General features: G+C 38.7%; 1 protein-coding gene across 10 annotated transcripts in view; it reads left to right on the forward strand.

The window, feature by feature from the left end:
• Window positions 1–21,625, forward strand: part of LOC143284546 (6-phosphofructo-2-kinase/fructose-2,6-bisphosphatase-like) — a 98,389-nt gene that overhangs the window by 32,785 nt on the left and 43,979 nt on the right. For all 10 annotated transcript variants that reach the window (XR_013055563.1, XR_013055561.1, XR_013055564.1 and 7 more), the window contains 10 exons: window positions 2,885–2,981; window positions 3,393–3,456; window positions 5,494–5,628; window positions 8,617–8,800; window positions 9,396–9,469; window positions 10,484–10,555; window positions 11,059–11,205; window positions 12,327–12,431; window positions 13,308–13,349; window positions 15,167–15,254. Coding sequence is in view for 6 of the 10 variants with exons in the window: in XM_076591311.1 (XP_076447426.1) it covers window positions 2,885–2,981; window positions 3,393–3,456; window positions 5,494–5,628; window positions 8,617–8,800; window positions 9,396–9,469; window positions 10,484–10,555; window positions 11,059–11,205; window positions 12,327–12,431; window positions 13,308–13,349; window positions 15,167–15,254 (1,008 nt within the window). In the remaining 4 variants the exon portion in view is untranslated. The remainder of the gene's footprint in view (window positions 1–2,884; window positions 2,982–3,392; window positions 3,457–5,493; window positions 5,629–8,616; window positions 8,801–9,395; window positions 9,470–10,483; window positions 10,556–11,058; window positions 11,206–12,326; window positions 12,432–13,307; window positions 13,350–15,166; window positions 15,255–21,625) is intronic.

Here is a 21,625-nt window from a genome sequence, read left to right on the forward strand (position 1 = left end):
CGCTTTTTATTTAAAGCTTCTGTGGTAACCAGCAAATAACAAGCAGGTGTGTGTGTGTGTGTGTGTGTGTGTGTGTGTGTGTGTGTGCTTTTCAAGGGTACTGATGATTTATTTATTTATTCATTTATTTATCTGTTTGTCTAATCATTCATTTACTTATTTGTTTATTTTTATTTGATTTTATTTTTCCTCAAGGTCTAAGCATGTTGATTTATGCTGTTGGTCAGGCAACTGTTGAACAGATATGTATTTGTCCGAATGCAGTGATGCCTCCTTGAGCAACTGAACTGAACTGATGAAATCAGCACCGTCATACATGGAAGTTTTTGGTTTTTGTTGAGCCTGTGGTCTCTGATTTCATTACAAGTGCATGCATTGCCTGGGTTTGTACACAAGTTAGGAGGCAGAACCAGACAAAAGCATACAGATGTTAGCTGGTAGCTTTGACTGGTGTGTTGTAAGCAGTCTGGCACTATATGTGTCAGAAATCAGATGTCAAGAAGGCATTTAAGCATATGGACTTAGCGCTCCCCCCCCCGGCCCCCCAACTCCCCCTTTTTTTTTCATTTCTAGGAGAGGGTGCAGATGCCTGACCAGTGCTTGGACCAAACACACTGGTCGGCTTAACAAATACAGCAGGAATGAAGGAGATGAGTGGGGAAAAAAGGAGTTCAGGAGTCTACAATGAGATATTTAATTGCATATGGTATTGGGAGAATTTCATATCAAAAGGCTTAAAAGTTGTAACTGATTTTAGTTAAAAAACAAACACACACCACCACCACCACACTTTGTATTGTTTGTCTAAGGTCAGGGGTTAAATCATTGATGTTCTGCATATATCTGACATTCATGCTCAGAACTTTCAAGAAAAAAAAAAAAACTACAGCATTGATGTTGAGAAAGCACAGCAGAAAATATACAGTATATTTTTGTGTGTCAGCTGAAGAAGTTTTGAATCAGAACAGCAGTCATGATCCAAGTTTGTTGGTCCACCATAGAAAGTGTATCAGTTTATTTTCTTTCTCACTGGTGTGGGAGTGCTTTTTGTAAGCAACAAGGAAAAAACTGATCAAGAGACGAAGATCGCCTCTGAAATCATACGCTGTAGGCTCCTATGTTTGGAAAATACCTTCTTCATGCATATGGATAGTGAAGCAATATCTATAAGCTGTTGTCTGACAACCTTTTCCCTCCCCCCATCTCCTCACTTAATGATGTGTAAATCTTGTCTGACATACATTTTTTCCCCATTGTCATTGGGATACTTTATTCATGGGCTTATCAATCTGTGTGTGTGTGTGTGTGTGTGTGTGTGTGTGTGTGTGTGTGTGTGTGTGTGTGTCTCTCTCTCTCTCTCCCCCTCCTTCCCTCCCTCCCCCCTCCCTCCCTCCCTCCTCTCTCTCTCTCTCTCCCCCCCTCCCTCCCTCCCTCTTATAATTTTTTTTCTCTTATGACCCTCTTCGCCTTCCCTGCTCTTTCTTCTAACTGAATCAGTGAATGTACTACATTCACACATATGTGTCATTGTGAGGACAACTGCAGCCCATGTGTGCATACAGAACTGCTCCTTTTTTTTAATTAATTCTTATTGTATCCATACAGAATTGTCTGCTGTCTTACATAATTTTATCTACACGCCAGTAATGATATTTTATTTTATTTTTTATTTTATTTTATTTATTTTGTTGTTGTTGCCAGTGTTGAGGTTGACCCCTCTTCATGTGTATGGTGTGTGGTGAGATGTAAGACACTATTTTCTGTGTTAAGGGCTCCCCGTATCGTATGTTTATGCATTGTAGTCAGAGTCAGATTGGTGAAAAAATAATGCAGTAAATCATCAGAGGGGACAGACCTTAGCCGTGAAATTCTTCTTGGATAAAACATAGTGAAACATCAAAGACAAGATACATGTCTGCTGCAAATCTCTTCCTGATGATTTAAACGTAGTGTTGAATATCTCATCACCTGGCTTATTCATTGAACTTTTATGTAAAATCATTAACTTTTGTGTAGCCACTGACAAATAGTCAAAATAAATATTTTTCACCAGTACCCCCACCCTCTTCCTTTTTACCCGCTCAAAGGGGATGTGATGCACGCACACACACGCACGCACGCACGCACGCACGCACACATGCACACACTCACTCACTCACTAACACCCCCTCTCTCTCTCTCTCTTGTGCACACACAGCAACAAAAACAAAACAACAAACACAGCAACAACGAAACCCCAAAATAAAACACGCGCATGCACACACACACACACACACACACACACACATATGTAATTATATATATACACACACACACACTCACTCTCTGTCACACACACACACACACACACACACACATACACACACACTCTCTCACACACACACAACAACAACAAAAACAACACACAACAACACACACACACACACACACACACACACACACACACATATGCACACAGTCATAACATGTCATGGCAGCTAGTAGTGACTGTCCTTACATAAACAACCATTTTCATACCAGACACAGACAACCTTGAGGAACAGTATCAATGTTTGTCCCTGACATTTTATGATGCGCAGTTGCCATTTATGGATATTTTGTGTGAATAAGTGTAAACACAGTAAAGAGTTAAAAAAAGAAAAAGAAAAGAAAAGGGTGATGGTTGAAGTCGGAGAGACAGGTGACATAGTGAGGGAACAAAACTGTTGTCTTGTGAGTCTCAGATCATACTGTATTGGTTGTGTGTGTGTGTGTGTGTGTGTGTGTGTGTGTGTGTGTGTGTGTGCTGTGTGTGTGTGTGTGTGTGTGTGTGTATGTGCATGCGTGTGTGCGTGCATGATGTTATATTGAAATTTGATAATTAATGATGGGTGTGGGTGTGCAGCATTCAATGTGGGAGAATACAGGCGCGCAGCCACAAACTCTTACAGGGACCACAACTTCTTCCGGGCAGACAACAAAGAAGCTCAAGAACTCAGAACGTAAGCTTTTTTTTAATTTTTTTTTTTATTGTTGGTTTTTATCATTCAGTTTGCTGCAGAATTTATAGACAGTACCTATTATTATTATTATTTTGTTTTTGGAGATGTATTATTTCTAATGCTCAAATATTTGCACAAGCAAGAAAATGCCGAACCATGTCATACTGTCACGACGAGCCAGACTGATTACAAATCAGATTGTGTTAGATTTAAAAAAAAAGAATCAACCTTTAAAGATAATTATGGCATATAAAGGGACAATTTGCAAGAATGTGTGTTTGTGTATGTATGTGTGTGTGTGTGTGTTAGTGTGTCTCTGTGTGTGTCTGTGCAAGCATTGTAGATGTATGTGATTATATGCGTGCCTATGTGTGTTCATAGTATAAACTTAACCTGATTGTTGTTTTGCAGGAAATGTGCCTTGATGGCTGTAAATGATGCCTGCAAGTTCCTAGAGAATGGAGGAGAAGTGGCTGTAAGTACCTACATCCTTACCATCATCACCACCATTTCCGTTATTATTATGATCACACCATTGTTCTAGCACTTTTTCTAAATCCCCCAAAAGAAGTGACATCAGATAGGTGTGAGAGAAAAAAACTGAGATTCAGAATGTTATTTTTGTCTTTGAATGATTTCTTCTTTTTCTTCTTCTTGTCTTCGTCAGATGATTTTAATGCTCAAGTGTTTGCATAGGCAAGATATAGAAAAAAAAGGCCAAACTGTACTATGCCACATCACATCTTACCACATTGAACTGTGCAAAAAAAAAATTACAGACATGCCTAGTACTACAGTTCCTTAGAGGTTCCTGTGATTCAAGCTCCCAGACTACAGTATTACGGGTCAGGTCAGCAAAAAAACAACAACAAACAACTACTACGATCTTGTCAACCACAAAACCTACAGTTTTGTCTGCTGTGCCTTGTCATCAAAGGTGTTCTTGAACACATGTAGGAATCACTTGATGCCAGTACCAAAAGTATCTTCACTTGTGCAGATAAATGGCATGGAGAAAACGGCACAAAACTTATTCTGAACTAGAAGTTAACAGAAAGGAAAGCTTAATCAAAAGCTTGCCATCAGTGGCAGTAAAAACAAAAAAATAAGAGAGGGTCTCATGTTCATTTATGGAAATGCTACCATGTTCATGCTTTTGAAAACTTCCATTATACTACAGAAAATTGTTGTTCAGCTACAGGGGGATGTTTTGGGTTGAGGCAGGTCTGGAATGGTTAAAGGGAACGGGAAAACAGACAGATGTTTGCATGCTTACATGAGGACCAGCTGTATTCACTGGCACACACACACACACACACACACACACATACAAACACAAACACACACCCTTACACATTCTTGCACACACACACACACACACACACACACACACTCTTTGCACCCATGTGCATGTGCATACACACACACACACACACACACACACACACACACATGTTCACTCAAGACAGGAAGAAAGGAGTGGAATATCTCTCTCTCTCTCTCTCTCTCATTTTTGACTCACTTGTGTAAACAAAGTGAGTCTATGTTTTAACCCGGTGTTCGGTTGTCTGTGTGTGTGTGTGTGTCCATGGTAAACTTTAACATTGACATTTTCTCTGCAAATACTTTGTCAGTTGACACCAAATTATGCATAAAAATAGGAAAAATTCAGATCTTTCCAGTCATCTTGTTTAAAACAATATTGCACCTCTGGGATGAGCACAAAAAAATAAAAAATGAAGCCTAATTATATGCAAACTGCATTTACTGTTATATTTTTTGTATTCTCAGAACTTGGCACTTTGATCTGATATTCTGACCCAACAACAAGAGCAGTCATTATTATCATTTTTTGTTCAAACAGGAACTTCTTTTGCTAAGCATGGAAGTTTTATTTATTTTGCAAACGTTTTGGTGCAGTTAGTATAAAAGGGAAATTACTCTGTAATTAATGCTAGGGGACTTAATTCGCTTTAAACTGATCTTTCTCATCTTTAACATTACATTTTGAAATTATACTCAATACATAAAAAGCTTGGATTTTTTAAAAAGTGTATCACAAGTGAGTCTTGAAGGCCTTGCCTGTCTTGTTTTTTTTGGAGTAAAGGAGAAAACTTTGTGGTCGAGGACAGTGAAAGCAGAGAAAGACTGAGAACAAGTGAAATGTGTGAATAAAATTGTATATTCCAGTTTGATGGAAAATTCAGATATGTTTAGCCTTTGAAACAATTTTATGTGTTGGTTATTGATCCCATCAAAAAGAGGTACAGATGCAGATGAATGTATGCCAGAGAGAGAGTGAGAGAGAGAATTTCTTAATGTATTACAAGTAATTGATCCAAGGAAAGGGAGATTCTGAAATAAACAAACTTGTGTTTGCTGCCCGGTAATTGGAAAGGCACAGCTCTCGGTGTATTTGTATGTGTTCAGGTATTTGATGACAAGAGGGAAGAGTGAGAAATACAAGAGAGTGTGAGAAATAACTGACGCGAAAAAATTTGTGTACGTTCAGGTGATTGATGCCACAAACACGACCCAGGAAAGACGGAGGCTGCTTGTCCACCACTGTACAGAACTGCACCAGTTCAAGCTGTTCTTTGTTGAGTCTGTATGTGATGATCCCAACATCATTGAAGCCAATATCCTGGTGCGTTGCCGGTCACTCATGAGAGTTGTTTGTTGAGTGGTGTGAATAGCCATTAGGTTATGCCGTTAGGGTTCGTAAGTTGTGTGTTGGGATATTGATTGTTGCTGTTTGGGTTTCTAAGTGGGGTGTTGGGATATTGATTTTTGCTGTTTAGGTTGGGATATTGTTTGTTGCTGTGTTGTACTTCGTTTCGATGGGTGTTCTTTAGATTGCTTATGTGGATGTAAATTTATGTATTGTATTTACAGAAAGTTTTTATTTTACTGTGTTGGTTTATTTTGTGTGCACATTCATTTGCATTTATATTGCAGTGTGTGTACTTGTGGATGTCTGTTTACTGTGTGAACGCATGTGTGTGTGTGTGTGTGTGTGTGTGTGTAGAGCATATTTGTGCCTTTGTTTTTGTTTTTCTTTTTATAGTGATTATTTATATATCTGATTTGTAGTATTGTTTTGGTGTTTATAGATTTTTTTTCTCTTCTATGTCCTCATGTGCTGTTGTGTGGTATCTCCATCATATGGAGAGATTGCATATTATTATTATTATTATTATTATTATTATTATTATTATCATCATCATTATTATTGTGTCTGTCTGGTTCATGTGTTTTTAGTTTGTGTGTTCACTGTGTTGATATGTTTCACACATATTTTTTTAAGGTGCTTGTGTGTTTTGCTGTGTTGCTTGGATTTTTGTGTGTTTTTTTTCTTTATTTATTACTTCTTTTTTTGTGTGTTGTTGTCTCAGTTGTTTTTGTTTGCTGCACTTAACCCATTAACTGCTGAAGCTGGGTAAAATGAGATCAGTGTTGCATCAATCAGAACTGCATTTTCTACATTTTGTACACTTATAAGTGGACAGATGCTTTGTAGTCCGAAGAGGAGGAAGTCAAGATTCAGAGAGTTGACTGGACCTGTAAGCTCTGTCATAGTGAGTTGTCAGCCCTTCATGATGAGGATACTAGTCTGCAGCAGTCAAATGGTTAATGAGTACATTTGTGTTTATAAGGTTGTGTATTCCAGTTTTATTGAGTTTTTTTCCCTCCCATACCTTCATATGTCCACATCTGTTGGAATATGTGTGGAAATGTTAGATCAGTATTCATTTTGTTGTACGTTTTTTTTGGTAATGCACTTTATGGGTTTATTAGTGGTGCTTTCAGTAGTGGTGGGGAGAGGACATGTGTTGTTCATGGTAGTTCACACAGCACCACATATATTTTCATTTCACCTTCAATACGACAGTCACAGCTTCACACTGATTCAGCAGGTCTTTGGATGGATGGAATATATTTGCTTCCCTATTTATGTAATAGTCATGTTTGGTGAAGAAAACTGCACTAGCATTCTGCCAGTTAGTCTCACTTACAGATGAACAACTGCTCTTGCAGTCTTAGGTGTTGAAAATGTGTAAAGATCTGCCAGTGTGACCACTCGGCACTGAGTTGAATACAGTACTGTCAGCCTTTCTGTAGTGGATGGAAAACAATGGCCAGATGATACCCTGTGCAGTGTGATGATGAATAACTGATTGGTCCCATGACTGGCTTTGCTTCACACTTGTCTGCAACTGTGGCATCTCAAGCGAGTGCATCACTTGCTGACAACATAGACAGTGACAGCAGTGTGTTTACCACTGCTGAAGTCGTAGGAATGTTAAACACAGAAGGTTCTAACACTGGAAAGAGGTGGATGAAGATAAAGAGTACAGCATTACTGATGATGAATGTTTGATAGACCAGGAGATTCCAGACACTGACTTGACAGGCATGGAGATTCATACACTGACTCGACATAATAGGCAAGAGAGAGAGAGAGGGGTTGAAGGGAGTGGTGGTGGTGGGGGAGGTGTGTGTGTGTGTGGTATCTTGCATGTCATCAAGTGGGTCAGGAAATAGGACAGCATAGGAGTGCATGATATTCAGTGAGGGTGAATGTTTATGATTCATACTGCAAGACTGACATGAAAACTTTTAGTTTCTTTCCAGCTGTGCCGACTTTTTATTATAATTTTTTTTATATTTTTATAGCTTCTCTAGCTTAGACGTGTCAGATGAGTGCCATGACCTCATCAACTTTTTCATTGAGATATTGACTACCTGCTGACTTTCTGGATTTCATTTTCAAGGAGGGAAATAGATGTGCGCATGGAAATCTAGTTTTATTTAGTGAGTTGTATTGCCAAGGACACAGTGTATGTTGGTGTACGATAAAACTTAATGTGAAGTTAAGATGGTTTTTCCTCTCCTGGTACAGTTTAATTTTGAGCTAAGATGATCAGTGTATTTTTTTTTAAACATGTACTAAAACACCTTGATGGTAATTCTTTCAGAAAGTTTCTTTTTCTGACTTGGTCTTTTGTATTTTGTGCGATTTGTTCTCATTCCTTTTTCTGTGCTTTTTGTTGGGGGGTGGGAGAAAACTGGCCATTAAGGGTAATTAAAAAAATAAGAAAAAAGAAAGGGGTTGGTAGTTGTTAAGGTTGATAGTTACTTGTTTATGCTTTTTGAATGACAGGGGGACAGATAGTTTTTCTTGGGAAAATTTTGGCAAACAGGTTGTGTGTGTGTGTGTGCGTGTGCTGTGTGTGTGTGTGTGTGTGTGTGTGTGTGTGTGTGTACACATGTGTGTGTTTGTATGTCTGTGTATGCATAGGAAGAGATAGAGACAAGGACGTGAAAGTAGCGTGGGTGTGTATTTCCTATGTAGGGTTAACGGAAAGGAGTCTGCTTCAGTAGGTCTTATTTAAAAAAGAAATACAGCAAAAAAAAAAAAAAAAAAGAAAAAGATGTCAGAGGAAGAAAAAAAACAGCGTGGTTGTTGATTAGATTTTTACGTTAGGATTCCTTCTTCTTTTTCTTTTTTCTTTTTTGATGCCAAACTAAACCAGAAAGTTTCCAACTTTCATAATGTAGCCCAGACACAACAACTGGTAGCTGAAAGCATGAGCTGAAAGTATGTCATTGTTGCTCAACATTTTGTCACCAGGAGGTGAAGGTGTGCAGCCCAGACTACGTGGGGCAAGACAAGAACGAGGCGGTGACCGACTTCCTGCAGAGAATCGAACACTACCGACAGACCTATGAGACCATGGACTCCAAGACGGAGAGGGATTTGTCCTACATCCAGATTTTCAACCAGGGCGAGAGGTTCATTGTCAACAAACTGGCTGGTGGGTTTTTTTAGTTTAAAAAAAAATTTTTAGCGTGGGGTGTATGCAGTTATGAGAAAGTTAGTAGAGAACTGGTTTATCATAGCAGAGAAGCAATGTATAATTTCCAATTTTGAAAACAGAAACAGAAGAAAATATGGTGAGAAATATCAACTGTAGTGTAACTCACTTTTATTATGTTTTTTTTTTTTTTCTTTTGGTATGAGTCTATGACTAGAACCTGTGTGCACCAGAAAACTTAATTTCAGATTGAAACCAAAATCCCAATGGATTTTCTTCTCCATATGAATGTGTATGGAAGACTTATTTAATTTAATTTTTTGTTGATAGAATTTAGACATGACAATTTGGTTTAAGCTGGGAACACAGTTAAGTGTTTTTCATTTTCTAAAGCATTATCAACTGTCTTCATTAATGATTCATGTAAATTATTGTGGAAATGTTTCATTTGATACCAGTCTTGATGATAGGGCATGAATAAGATAAGAGATGAAGATTAATTCTCTTGATGTATTTCAGACAGTATACAAGAAGTTGTCAGTATTGAGTTTGCATCTCTTTGGGGGAGAAAGTGACAATGAAAATTGTGTCACAGGTCATTTACAAAGTCGTGTGGTGTACTACCTGATGAATATTCATGTGCTACCCAGGACTATCTATTTGACACGGGTAAGTACAGTTTTTGTGAACATAGTTTCCAGTGTATTTAAAATGATGCAGGTTTAACCCACTAGCTTCATTCAGCTTTTTCATTCCCATCACCATTTCCCCATCACAAATTCCTTCATGCACATTCCTCTGCTGCCACTGTTAACCCCCCCCCCCCCCTCGTTTAAGTCTGGAAGTCTCAGAAAAAGGAGAGAACCATTTGCAATGTTGGAAAAGTCTTTAAAAAATGTTTTGCCCTTTGGCATCTGGAAACGTCTTTGAGTTTTGACAAAACCCTTGACCACTCTCATTCAACAAAGAGCTTACCTGTATCATTCAACAAAGACCTTAAGTTAATGCATTTAGAAACAATTGAAAAAACTAAAATGGTGAAAATTGAACCACATCAGGATATCTACTTGTCTGTTTCATCAGCAGTATTGTAGACACATTTTAGATTTAATTTATCTTTGTTCTTGGTATGGGAAAAAAAATCACTCTGGTCTGGACAAGATCAGGAAAAAGTATGGAATTTTGTTTGGTCACATCTGAGGTAACCCTGTTTAATATTGTGTTTATGTGATTGTAAGTTCAGATAGGGCTCAACACTTGGCTTATACCAGAGATTGACATTAGCTTACAGTTAGGCAAACAGCTGAGTGAGAGATGTATGATCAATGGTTTCTTCACTGCAGTGGGAGTTCATTTATAGATAAGTCATTTGTGAAGAACTGTGACTCTCACACTAGAAGGCAAGATTGCACTGGCTCTAAGTGCTGCAGTCTTTGGGGATAGTTGGCCTTTGGGAACCATCCCAATGCTGACTGCCCTAAATCCCTGTTGGGCGAGAAAGTGGGGATGTAACTTGGGCAAGACTGTCTCCATTATGATATATTCTAGCCGAGATAGTTGGGACAGCTGTTGCCTCCTCTGTTGTTCTGATGGTCTTAGCTGGACATGACTGACTGTCAAACATGCATTACCAGTTCATTTCAAATGGAAATGGACCACTATCAGTGAATATTGGTGTTGCAGCATGGAGAAAGCATGATGAACCTGCAGGGGAAGATTGGGGGAGACAGCGACCTGTCTGACAGAGGGTGGAGTGTAAGTGCTTTTCACTTTTCAGCTCTGTGTGTGTGGGTGTGGGTGTGTGGGTGTGAGTGTTTGTGTATGTGGGGATGAGGGGGTTGTATGTGTTAGTGTGTGTGATTGTGTGTGTATTTGTTTTGTTTGTGTGTGTATGTTGAGTTTGTGTATATGTTGTGTGTGTGTGTGTGTGTGTGTGTGTGATGAATTTATTATGTGCCAAGTGATATCAGTTGCTAAGACTTCCATGTTTATAGGTGATTGTATTTGTGATAAAGTTCAGGCATACATTCATACAAATGCATGCACAAACAGTCATATAAACACACATGCATGCATGCAGGCAGACACATACATGCCCACATACACCTGCATGCATTCATGCACACACGCAAGCATGCATGCACACAGGCACACGTGCATGTTTCCTTCTAGATAGTTTTGGTTTTGTTTTGTCGTTCTCTTTTTTTTTTTTCAAACATATTGGACTGTGTATTGAAATCCTTTTATGTCTCTTGCAGTATGCTGAAGCACTGGGTCGATTTGTGGAAGAGGAGAATATACCACAGCTCAAAGTGTGGACCAGTGAACTGAAACGTACCATCCAGACCTCTCGCTACATTGATGCTCCCAAGGAACACTGGAAAGCCCTGAATGAGATTGATGCCGTGAGTCAGTCACTGTGTGTGTGTGTGTGTGTGTGTGTGTGTGTGTGTGTTTGATGCATGTGCATGTTTGTGTTCATGTTCCTCATTAAAAACCTTACTAGCCAAGGGTATGAAACGAGTACACTTAAACATAAATTCAGTTCCTCATACACTGATACAGACAAAAATAGAATTTACATTTCAGCCCATGCATTGATGAAAATGGCAAGCAGAATATATACTGTTTTGTAGTTCAAACACTTGAATTGAAAAAAAAAGAGTATTGTTTTAGAAACTTTGTTTTTAGCGCAATCTTAAGACATATTTCTCAGTTGTTGCAAGTGAACAGTGAAGAGTGAAAAATAGTCCATTGAGTCTGTGAAACATACACAGTACCTGTTGTGTGTTATAAAACCGGAACTCGTCCCACATCATTGTCATTGGTGTGCATGTGTTGGGGCTCATGTACGTTTATGTGTATTTGACTGTGCTTTGATATCTGTGAAACTGCATGTTTGGTGCATATCTGTTATGCATATGTGTGTGTATGTGTGAATGTGTGTCTGCATGTTTTACATTTATTTGCTTATTTTAATATTTATGGTCATTGTTGTCTTTTTTATTTATTTATTTTATTATCATTATCATTATTATTATTATTATTATTACTTTTTTTTTCTTCTTTTTTTTTATATATAATTATTATTTATCTATTTATTTATTTATTTATGTACGCTTATAGTTGACTTCATCAAGTTTTTGCGCCTTATACATATTATCAGTAGTAGTTCTTTTTTTTATGTATTTATCTATTATTTATTTATTCTTTTTTTTTCTTTTTTTTTCTCAAGGCCTGACTAAGCACGTTGTGTTATGCTGCTGGTCAGGCATCTGCTTGGCTGATGTGGTGTAGCGTGTATGGATTTGTCCAAACGCAGTGACGCCTCCTTGAGCTACTGAAACTGAAACTGTCATTGGTGGTTTTGTGGGAATGTAATTCACACCTTTGAAATCTTCTTCATGATAGGAACTGGACTCACTTATTGGGGATGGGTGGCTTTGTTGTAGATGTATATATGGCCATGGAGACAATACCTATATTGTTCTTCTTATGATGAATGGTGTATTTGTGTGTGTTCCAGGGTGTGTGTGAAGGCATGACATACGAAGAGATCCAGGAGAAGTATCCTGAGGAGTTTGCTCTACGGGATCAAGACAAGTTTCATTATCGCTATCCCAGCGGGGAGGTAGGAACCATGTCTGTTAACACATTGATGTAAAGTAGAGAACACAAGTGCAGTTTCATCTAATAAATGCCATTGTTCATTTGTAGTTTTGAGAACATTTTTTGGGATTACTTAAAAGTGATGCGAGTGGAACTGCAGCAGCAACTTTGTGTTAATTTTCTGAATGTTCACACATCTACATGTGTGTTTATGTGTGTTTGATGACGTATGATATGTGCACGCATGTTTGCTTGTATTCTCATTTTATCTTTATCCCTCTGAATCAGAGCTGTTCATGTGTATGAATGACTGGTATGTAAGAGCTTTGATTTTTTTTTTCTGCACAAGATTTAGCACTATTTGAATGTTATTATTGCCATTCAGGCTTCGAATTTGACTCTTTTTTTGAGTGCCAGTCGGGCACTCTGGACAAAACATTTGAGTGCCCAAGTATGGTTTTGGGTGGCAGTGTAATAAAATGAAATAAAATGTGCCGAGGAAAGTCTTTCTGCCAGGCTTCATTGTACATGCGCTGGCGCTTTGATTTGTACTCCTGCTGTTTATTCTTATTGTCATCCTGAGCTTTCGTCTCTGCTTCGGGAGCCTTTCTTTTAACATTGAAGATGGGAAACATTGTTTGTTGCTACGTTCCTTGAACATCAACATCCTATAGTGTACGCACAAAGATGCTGCTCAGTGTTCGAGCTTGTTTCTTGATGTGTCTTTTGATTAATTTTCTTTCGCCTCTGTCAATTTTTGAATGCCAACTGGGCACTCTCAGCAGAAAATTTGCGTGCCTGAGTCAACTTTTCGTAGCATTTGCGCCTGCTAAATTCGAACACTGCCATTATTATTATTTTATTTATTATTTTAATTATTTCATATGTATGTTTTCAGTCTTATCAAGATCTGGTGGCTCGTCTGGAACCTGTGATATTGGTGAGGATTTTTTCTCCTGTTGTTTTTTTGTTGTTGTTGTTGTTGTTGTTTGTTTTGTGTTTTAGACTGCCCAATTAAAGACTACCATTACAATAACTCAAGGGAAATAACTTTATCCAAGGACAGTACAGGGAAAAAAAATCCTGTTTTACGTTTTCACATTCAGAATATTTGCGAAATGATAAAAACAATATTTCAGGTTTTATTACAATTTCACAATTAACACACTGTCCATTTCTGTTAGACATATACTTCGCAGTGATGTGTACATAATATTATGTGTGAGTATAATTGTTCATCTTTTTGTCCACTTTATTTTGTTTTAAATGTCATGCACTTTGAACCATATGAAATATTGCATTGGAGATGCCCAGTTATTATTATTATGTTTTATATTGATTTGTCATGTATTTAAGTTTTGATTATTTTTATGCATGTTCACTGTTGTTGACAGTCTGGCAGGGGTGGTAGTGTTTACTGGTGTCTTCTGGCCCATAATTACTTTTTATTGATACTTTTATAATTCTTATCTTTGGTCAGAGACCAAGCTCTAAGTGCTTTACAAACACGTAATTTGCACAATAGGATGCCTTTAGACATTCACCATTCTTTTTCTGTGTCATTCAGTAAGCATGGGTGCAGCTCCTCTGGGGATGGAAATCGTTTTTTTTTTAAGATATTCATAAAAAATGTAACATCCATTTTCTTGTAGAAAAACAAAAAGCCAACAGGCCGTTCTGTGTCATTTGCCAAAGACCTGTCACAAAACTTGAACAGAAGTGCTCTTTTGAAAGCATTGGTCTGTTGTTTGCGGAAGACAATTTAAAAAAAAAAGTAAATGGAAGTGCGCTTTTGAAAGCATGAGTACATGTTCTGTGTTTGTAGACCGCTTAGTGAAGAGACTTTGAGAGGAGAGTGACTTGTCAGAGCACCTTAATTGAAGTCATAGGTTTCCTGATGGTCGATTGAAGTCGAGCTTGCATTTGTCAAAATACCAGTCATGACAGAAGGCGATCCGTACGTGGCATGTGTTGATGCCACTGTGAAAAACAAATTTCACACACACACAAGCACACACAAGCACGCACGCACACACACACAAACACACACACACACACACACACACATGCACGTGTACATGCGCACAGACAGACAAACATACGTGCACATATAGATACACTCATGCACCGTCACACGCATCTCCATCCCTGTCTATATCCAAGGGCCATGGGTACATCTGGTTGACCCTATTGGTCACTTGGCAAAAGCTGCAAACTTTTGCCATTTTACCCCGAAGTATCATTGTAGCAGTTGTAACAACAACTTGGTGGCAAATGACATCAACGCTTTTTTCTGAAATATGTCAGCCGTTAATGCGGCTATACACTTTATGGCGACAGTTTACTTTATTTAGATCTCGGATCTGTTGCCGATTTACCAAAGGTACACTCATGCATATACACAGATTGAATGTGCGTGCAGGCGCAGGCACACACATGTAGGCTCTCTTTCACATGGCAGGATTGGGACCACACAGTCGAGCATCATCAGTGCACTTCTCAGATCCGGGAGTGTTGCTGAAATTTCCTGACCAACACTGCAGGTGTCTGTATCTCTCAGCCTGGTTCAGACCAGGATATATTACGAGAGTAGAGCCTTGTCAAGCAGTCCCAAACTGAATGGCCCACCTTAACAGCATCGTCTTCACCTCCTTTATCATTTATCATCATGGAAATACAGAAAATGAAATGTCCCAAATTCTGGGGCACAAACAAAAGGAAAAGAAAAGAAGTTAATTGTTGTTGACAACATGGCAGGAGCTGGAACGTCAGGAGAACGTGATGGTGATCTGCCATCAGGCAGTGTGCAGGTGTCTTCTGGCCTACTTCCAGGACAAAACGGCAGGTAAGTCAGGCGGTTGGAAAGACCACTGCAGACATACCTTGTTACTCTTAAGACCACCACCAAGAATTTTTTTTTTTTTAATTTAGATAATTTTATCATTCAAAGTCCAGTTCTAAAAAACAGTCCTAATGTTTTGCTTTTTTCTCTCCACTTACCATGGTTGTCTGCAGTCTTGTCTTTCTCCCAACCAGAAGCCTGTGTTTTTTTGTTTTGTTTTTTTACCATTGGGTTTTATGTGCTTTCCTCTTTCCAGTCCAGAGATTTTTTTTTCCCTTTGCTATTTTGCTTTTCTTGTGACACCATTGCTTTCAGCAATATTTAATCAGACGATTTTTTTTTTTTTTTTTTTTTTTTTGCACAAGTTAAGCAGAAATGTTTGAACTTGATATGTGTATTATAGCAGAGCAAGTATGTGCATATGTGTCGTCAAGGTGTTGAAAAAACAAGAAGCTCCTGTGTCAGAGAACAGGCAATTAAAAAAAACAGACCTTGATGTGTTGTGCTGTGACAAGGAAATACAGGGGTACGAAGGTAGGGACTGAAAGCCATTGTTGATGAGTGCCGATGTGACACGAGCAAGTCTGGAAAGGACAAATGAATGTGTAAATTGACAGGGTAAAAAACAAAAAAACAAAAAAAATGTTTGAGGTAAAAGAATGACAGAATGAGCATAAGATAAGCTGAGGATCAATGGAATGAGTATGAGTAAGGCTGTGGAAGAGAGAGAGAAAGAGAGAGAGAAATGAAACAAAATCTTACTTAAGCGGGGTAATGAGAAAAAAATGTGCATGCTTTTTTTTCACCCAGCAAAAGATTAGAAATGAATGAATATAAGCAAATCTTTGGGCACGGACTCTTACGCCACCAGGTTTCTGGGTGTTGACCATTTCAGTTTGCCAAATATTTTAACTTGATGCTTTCAGTCACATGCGGACTTTTCCACTTCAGATACAGTCAAGAGGGGGTGGGGGGGGTCAGTCAGTTTCCTCTTGTGTGGGAGAGTTGGTTGCAGCTGTTAAGTTTTGTTACATGTGAAAAACGGTCCTTTTTACATGACCCCACTATGTTGACTGAAGTTGCCTATGGTGGTGAGCTGTCCAGTTGCCTATGGCAGTGAGCTGTCCACTTGACTAAAGTTGCCTGTGGTGGTGAGCTGTCCACTTGACTAAAGTTGCTATAGCAGTGAGCTGTTCACTTGACTAAAGTTGCCTATGGTGTTAAGCTGTCCACTTGACTAAAGTTGCCTGTGGTGGTGAGCTTTCCCGTTGACTAAACTTGCCTGTGGTGGTGAGCTTTCCAGTTGACTCAAGTTGCCTGTGGTGGTGAGCTGTCCACTTGACTAAAGTTGCCTGTGGCGGTGAGCTTTCCAGTTGACTAAAGTTGCCTATGGTGGTGAGCTTTCCCGTTGACTAAAGTTGCCTGTGGTGGTGAGCTTTCCAGTTGACTCAAGTTGCCTGTGGTGGTGAGCTTTCCACTTGACTAAAGTTGCCTGTGGTGGTGAGCTTTCCAGTTGACTAAAGTTGCCTATGGTGGTGAGCTTTCCAGTTGACTAAAGTTGCCTGTGGCGGTGAGCTTTCCACTTGACTAAAGTTGCCTATGGTGGTGAGCTTTCCAGTTGACTAAGTTGCCTATGGTGGTGAGCTTTCCCGTTGACTAAAGTTGCCCGCGGTGGTGAGCTTTCCAGTTGACTCAAGTTGCCTGTGGTGGTGAGCTGTCCACTTGACTAAAGTTGCCTGTGGCGGTGAGCTTTCCAGTTGACTAAAGTTGCCTGTGGTGGTGAGCTTTCCAGTTGACTAAAGTTGCCTATGGTGGTGAGCTTTCCAGTTGACTAAAGTTGCCTGTGGTGGCAAAAGAGTTGATTAAAGTGGGCTTGGCGGTAGGAAGGTTGGAAGTGACACAGGGAAGTACTGGGCAAGCTTATTCAAGGAGAGAAGAAAAAAAAAAATGGATAGAGTGAACTGAAGCAAGCTTATTCAAGGAGAAAAGTCAAAGAAAGATGGATAGAGTGAACAGGGCAGAAAAGGCACTCCAACAGAGAGGAGGAAAGAATAAATGCAAGGAGACCTGTGAGAGGTTGTGATGAATTCGGCCCGTTTGTGTGAGGGCAGTGTCTGTGAACCAGTCTTATAAAAAACAAACATGAGAAGTTAAAGATGGGATGTAACATATTCCAGATATTATTGTGAAGATGAGGATGGCTTGGAAATGAATAGATGGTTGACAGAAACCAGTGGGAGCAAGGGGGAAAAAAGAAGCAATGATCTATTTTCCATTTGAATAAATCATTGAAATGAATAAAAGGGAATTTTTTTAAACCCTTTTGAACAACATGTTTAATTTTTTTTAAGTGGGAGTAGGTGGCTGTATTATTGATCAATTTAACAAATAGCAGTGTGTAGCAAAATAGCTACTGATTAACTACTGTGAATATTTTTTTCCTTATTCACAAGATAGACAATTTTCTATTACTGTTTACTATGAGTATGTCCATTCGTTATTTTTACTTTAGCACTGGTGGACAATATATTGTGTATACTTTCATTCATTCCCTATTTACTACATTCAGAATTAGTTATTTACTGCTGTAACAATTAGCAAAGTATGTAGAAACAGATGTGTCATTGATATTTTCATTCCTTTTAGATGGCACTGGAAACCAGTCTTGAACCATACCTTAGAACAAGAAATGATGACAATTGTCCATGTTTTCCTTGAAAAAAAAAATCATTTCTCAGGGTTTTGTTTGGCCCCATTTATGATTCTCTGTGTGTTCCATTGTTAGAGACGTCTTACTTATTCTTGGGTTGTAGTGTTGTTGTTGTTTTTTTATTTATATTTATTTGTATAATTAAGGGAAAGCAGAATGTATCCTTGAGCTGTTTTAGAAAGCATAAACTCCAGTTGTGCTCATCCCTTCACAAGCATGTACAAGATAGAAACCCATAACCATACTCAAAGTGGCAACCTTAGAAGCAGCTTAGGCTTTGTTGTTTCCCCCAAACCATCTCTCAGTGCTTCATGGCTTTCATACTGACACTATATATTCTTCAAAGCTGTTGCAGTAGTCACTGGGGTGCACTTTTTAAATGGCTTAACAGGTGAAATATCTGTTATTACAAAGTTTGTTTCATGTTTTGTTTTTGTGGGCTCACGTGTGTGAACAGTCTATGTAAACACCCTGTTTTGATTGTGTGTGTGTGTGTGTGTGTGTGTAAAACTAACGTAAGCATTTTTCTTCTGGAACTACTTTTGTTTTCCAGCATAAAACTTGGCGTGATTGTTGGTGTCAATTATCATGGTGTTTTAAGATGTCAGCATCCAGAAATGAGTACATTTCAGCCACCTTGTCACTATTAGATTATTAATGTTTTCTTGCTCATCACAAACTCTTACTGCTTGGTAAGGAACTACTTAAAACACTGATTAATATCTACAGTGTGAAAGGTTATCATTAAAAACATTTTAAAATATTGAATAATTCTGATCAGTATTGATGTGTCATTGAATGTCTGCTTCTTCTCCTCCCTCAGCTCTTAAGAGTTTGGGTGTCGCACAGAAGAATTGTTCACCAGATTCCTCCAGGTCTGTTTGTTATGTGTCGAAGCCTGGGTCTCTGCAAGTGGTTTTCCTGACCTTTCTGTAATGTTGTCTGGCCCTCCATCTCCCTCCCACAGCAGTTCCTGGAGGATTGTTTTAGCAAGGCATTTAGATCTTATTTGATCATACCAGTGTAGCTTTCTTTTCTTAACTGATTATTGCAGATCTTCATCCGGGCCTGTGTGCTGTTTGGTGATTTGGTGCACTTGTTCATAGGTGATGTGATCAGTGTATCTCATGTTTAGTATGTAGTGATAACACCTCATTTCTATGGCTCGAGTCCTTTCCAAATCTGTTGTGAGGGTCCATATCTTGCATGCATACAGGAGATGGAATATACCAGTGCAATTAGGCGTTTGATCTTGTGTTTCATAGAATGGGTTTCAGTCTGGACAGTGCATATGTTGTCTTTGCTACCCTTGATAGGATTTCTGGTTTGGATCCCTCATAGTTGATGATGGATTACTGGACATAGCTGATGATGGATTCTTGGGCATTTATATCAGCAGTGAGAGTGGTGTTTTGGCTTGCCATCAACTTTGTCTTTTTGGCGCAGATTTCCATACCATATTTTGGTTCATTCAGTTTTTTTAACAGGCTGGGTGAGTTCTTGCTCATTACCTGTCAAGCCGTCAATGTCGTCTGGAAAGTGAAGATTTGTGATAGTTCTTCCTCCATTGCTGACTGTGCTGACATGATCTTCAAGTGCATCAGTCATGATGCATTCCAGATATATGTTGGCAGACAGAAGGCAGCCCTGACAGACTCCAACTGAAGTATGGAACCACTCTCTAGTAGCACCCTGTGTGAGTACTGCAGGGATCGTTTTGAGTATAGTTGCTTGATGGTGTTGATAAGCTTTTTCCTGATGTTAATTTTTTTCATTGTGGCCCTTAGTGCTTCTTGCAAGACTGTCAATACCTTCTTGAAGTCTATGAAGACATGGCAGAATTTTTCACAAAGGCTACACAGGTCAAAGATTTGTTTGATGGTACTTCTGTTTTTGGGGGAATCCAGCCTGTTCTTCAGCAATGATGGCACCTGCTGGCGGCTGTAATCTGTTCAGAAATTATTTTTAGCATTACTTTGCTAGCATGGCTGATCAAACTGAAGGTGCAGCAGTTCAGGCAGTGTTGGAGATTGGGTCAGTGCCAGATTAGTGAAAACTTGTTTGAATTTTTTGTGTGTGTTTGCAAATTTAGTTGCTGTATGAATTTAAGACAGTGGGTCAACAATCTTTGTGCGTGATTAAAATGAAAGGAGGTTTGAGATGTACCATCTCCATTACCATGTGCAACTGCACTTCTGATATTGTTCGCAGCATATCAGCAATAGAACAAGGGGTTTGAATTCACCAGACCAAACTTGTTGAGTATGTATATGGGCAGTAGACCAGCTGACACTCACTGGATTTCTGTTGAATATAAAATTCTAGAATGATGCATCAGTTAGATACAACATTTTTTCCTGACTGGGTTTCCAGTTCTCTGCGCAAAATGACTTACTTTCCACTGTGTACACAGATATTGCTGGACTTAATGATATCTTAGATTTGTTACCCACTACATCAATAGAAATTGCTCAAAAACAGTGAGTTTTGTTATTCACTACATCAGCAGAAATTTGCTCAGAAATGGTGTGTTTTATCGCCGTTTTATCCACAAATTGCACTGGCTCTTAGAGCTGCAGCCTTGTGGGCAGGTTGGCCTTTGGGGACCATCCCACCGCCGACTGTCCTAAAACCCTCTTGGCCGAGAGAGTGGGGATGTACTTGGGCAAGACACTCTCCACTATAATCAAATTCTAGCCCAAATAGTCAGAACAGCAGTTGTCTCCTCTGCTGTTCTGATGGTCATAGTTGGACACGACTGACTATCATATATAAACTTATCCACTACATTAGAAATTCCTTCAGAAATGACAAGTTTTATAGTCATGTTAACCATTACTTAAGTAGAAATCTGCCCAGAAACTATGAGTATTATAGTGATAACAAAAATAATGTATGTTTAAGATGTGCCCTTTCTAAGAGCTCATGGTGCTTCACATGAAAGAAAAAGTTACAAATAGCCATGTTGTCCACATCAGCAGAAATCTGTTGGCAGCATGAAAATTGATTCAATTGTGATTGTCAAAATGAGGGTCGACAGTGCTTTACATATGTTGAAAAATATTCTCAAATGAGACAGACCTTCAACAGACTCTTCATTATAATGGAATTAATTTCTGTAAAAGCTAAAAAAAAAAAAAAAAAAAAAAGGATTCTGATTGACGACAGCACAGTGTGAAAAAGGAAGAATTAAAAAAAGTACAATAAGATTAAAAGAAAACAAAAACAAAACAAAAATAGCCTCTAGCTATTGCTGTTAAATTTAAAAAAGAAATATATGTCTCAGAGTTCTGGAGGAATGGTTTGTGAAATTAGATTAAAAATTTTATGCATGGTTGGAGAGTTTATCAAAAAAGAAAAAAAAAAGGTTTCAGTTGGAAAAGAAAAAAAAAAGGGACTACAGATATGGAGACTTTATAATCTTACCTTTCTTTTCTTATATTTCTCTCTTTCTTTTCCTGTGTGTCTCTGTTCACGTGAGCCATGAAGTCATCTCCTTTATTTGTGGGTTGCGACTCCCATGTTCACCTGTCTACATAATTTTGATTTTACATAAGTATGACAACCCTACCATGTAGGCAGTCATACTCCATTTTTTTGATTGGAGGGGGGCCATGGGTGTGCATGCTGAGTTCGTTCTTGTTTCCATAACCCACTGAACCCT

The sequence above is a fragment of the Babylonia areolata genome, chromosome 8 (genome assembly GCF_041734735.1).
Source record: "Babylonia areolata isolate BAREFJ2019XMU chromosome 8, ASM4173473v1, whole genome shotgun sequence".
NCBI lineage: Eukaryota > Metazoa > Mollusca > Gastropoda > Neogastropoda > Buccinidae > Babylonia > Babylonia areolata.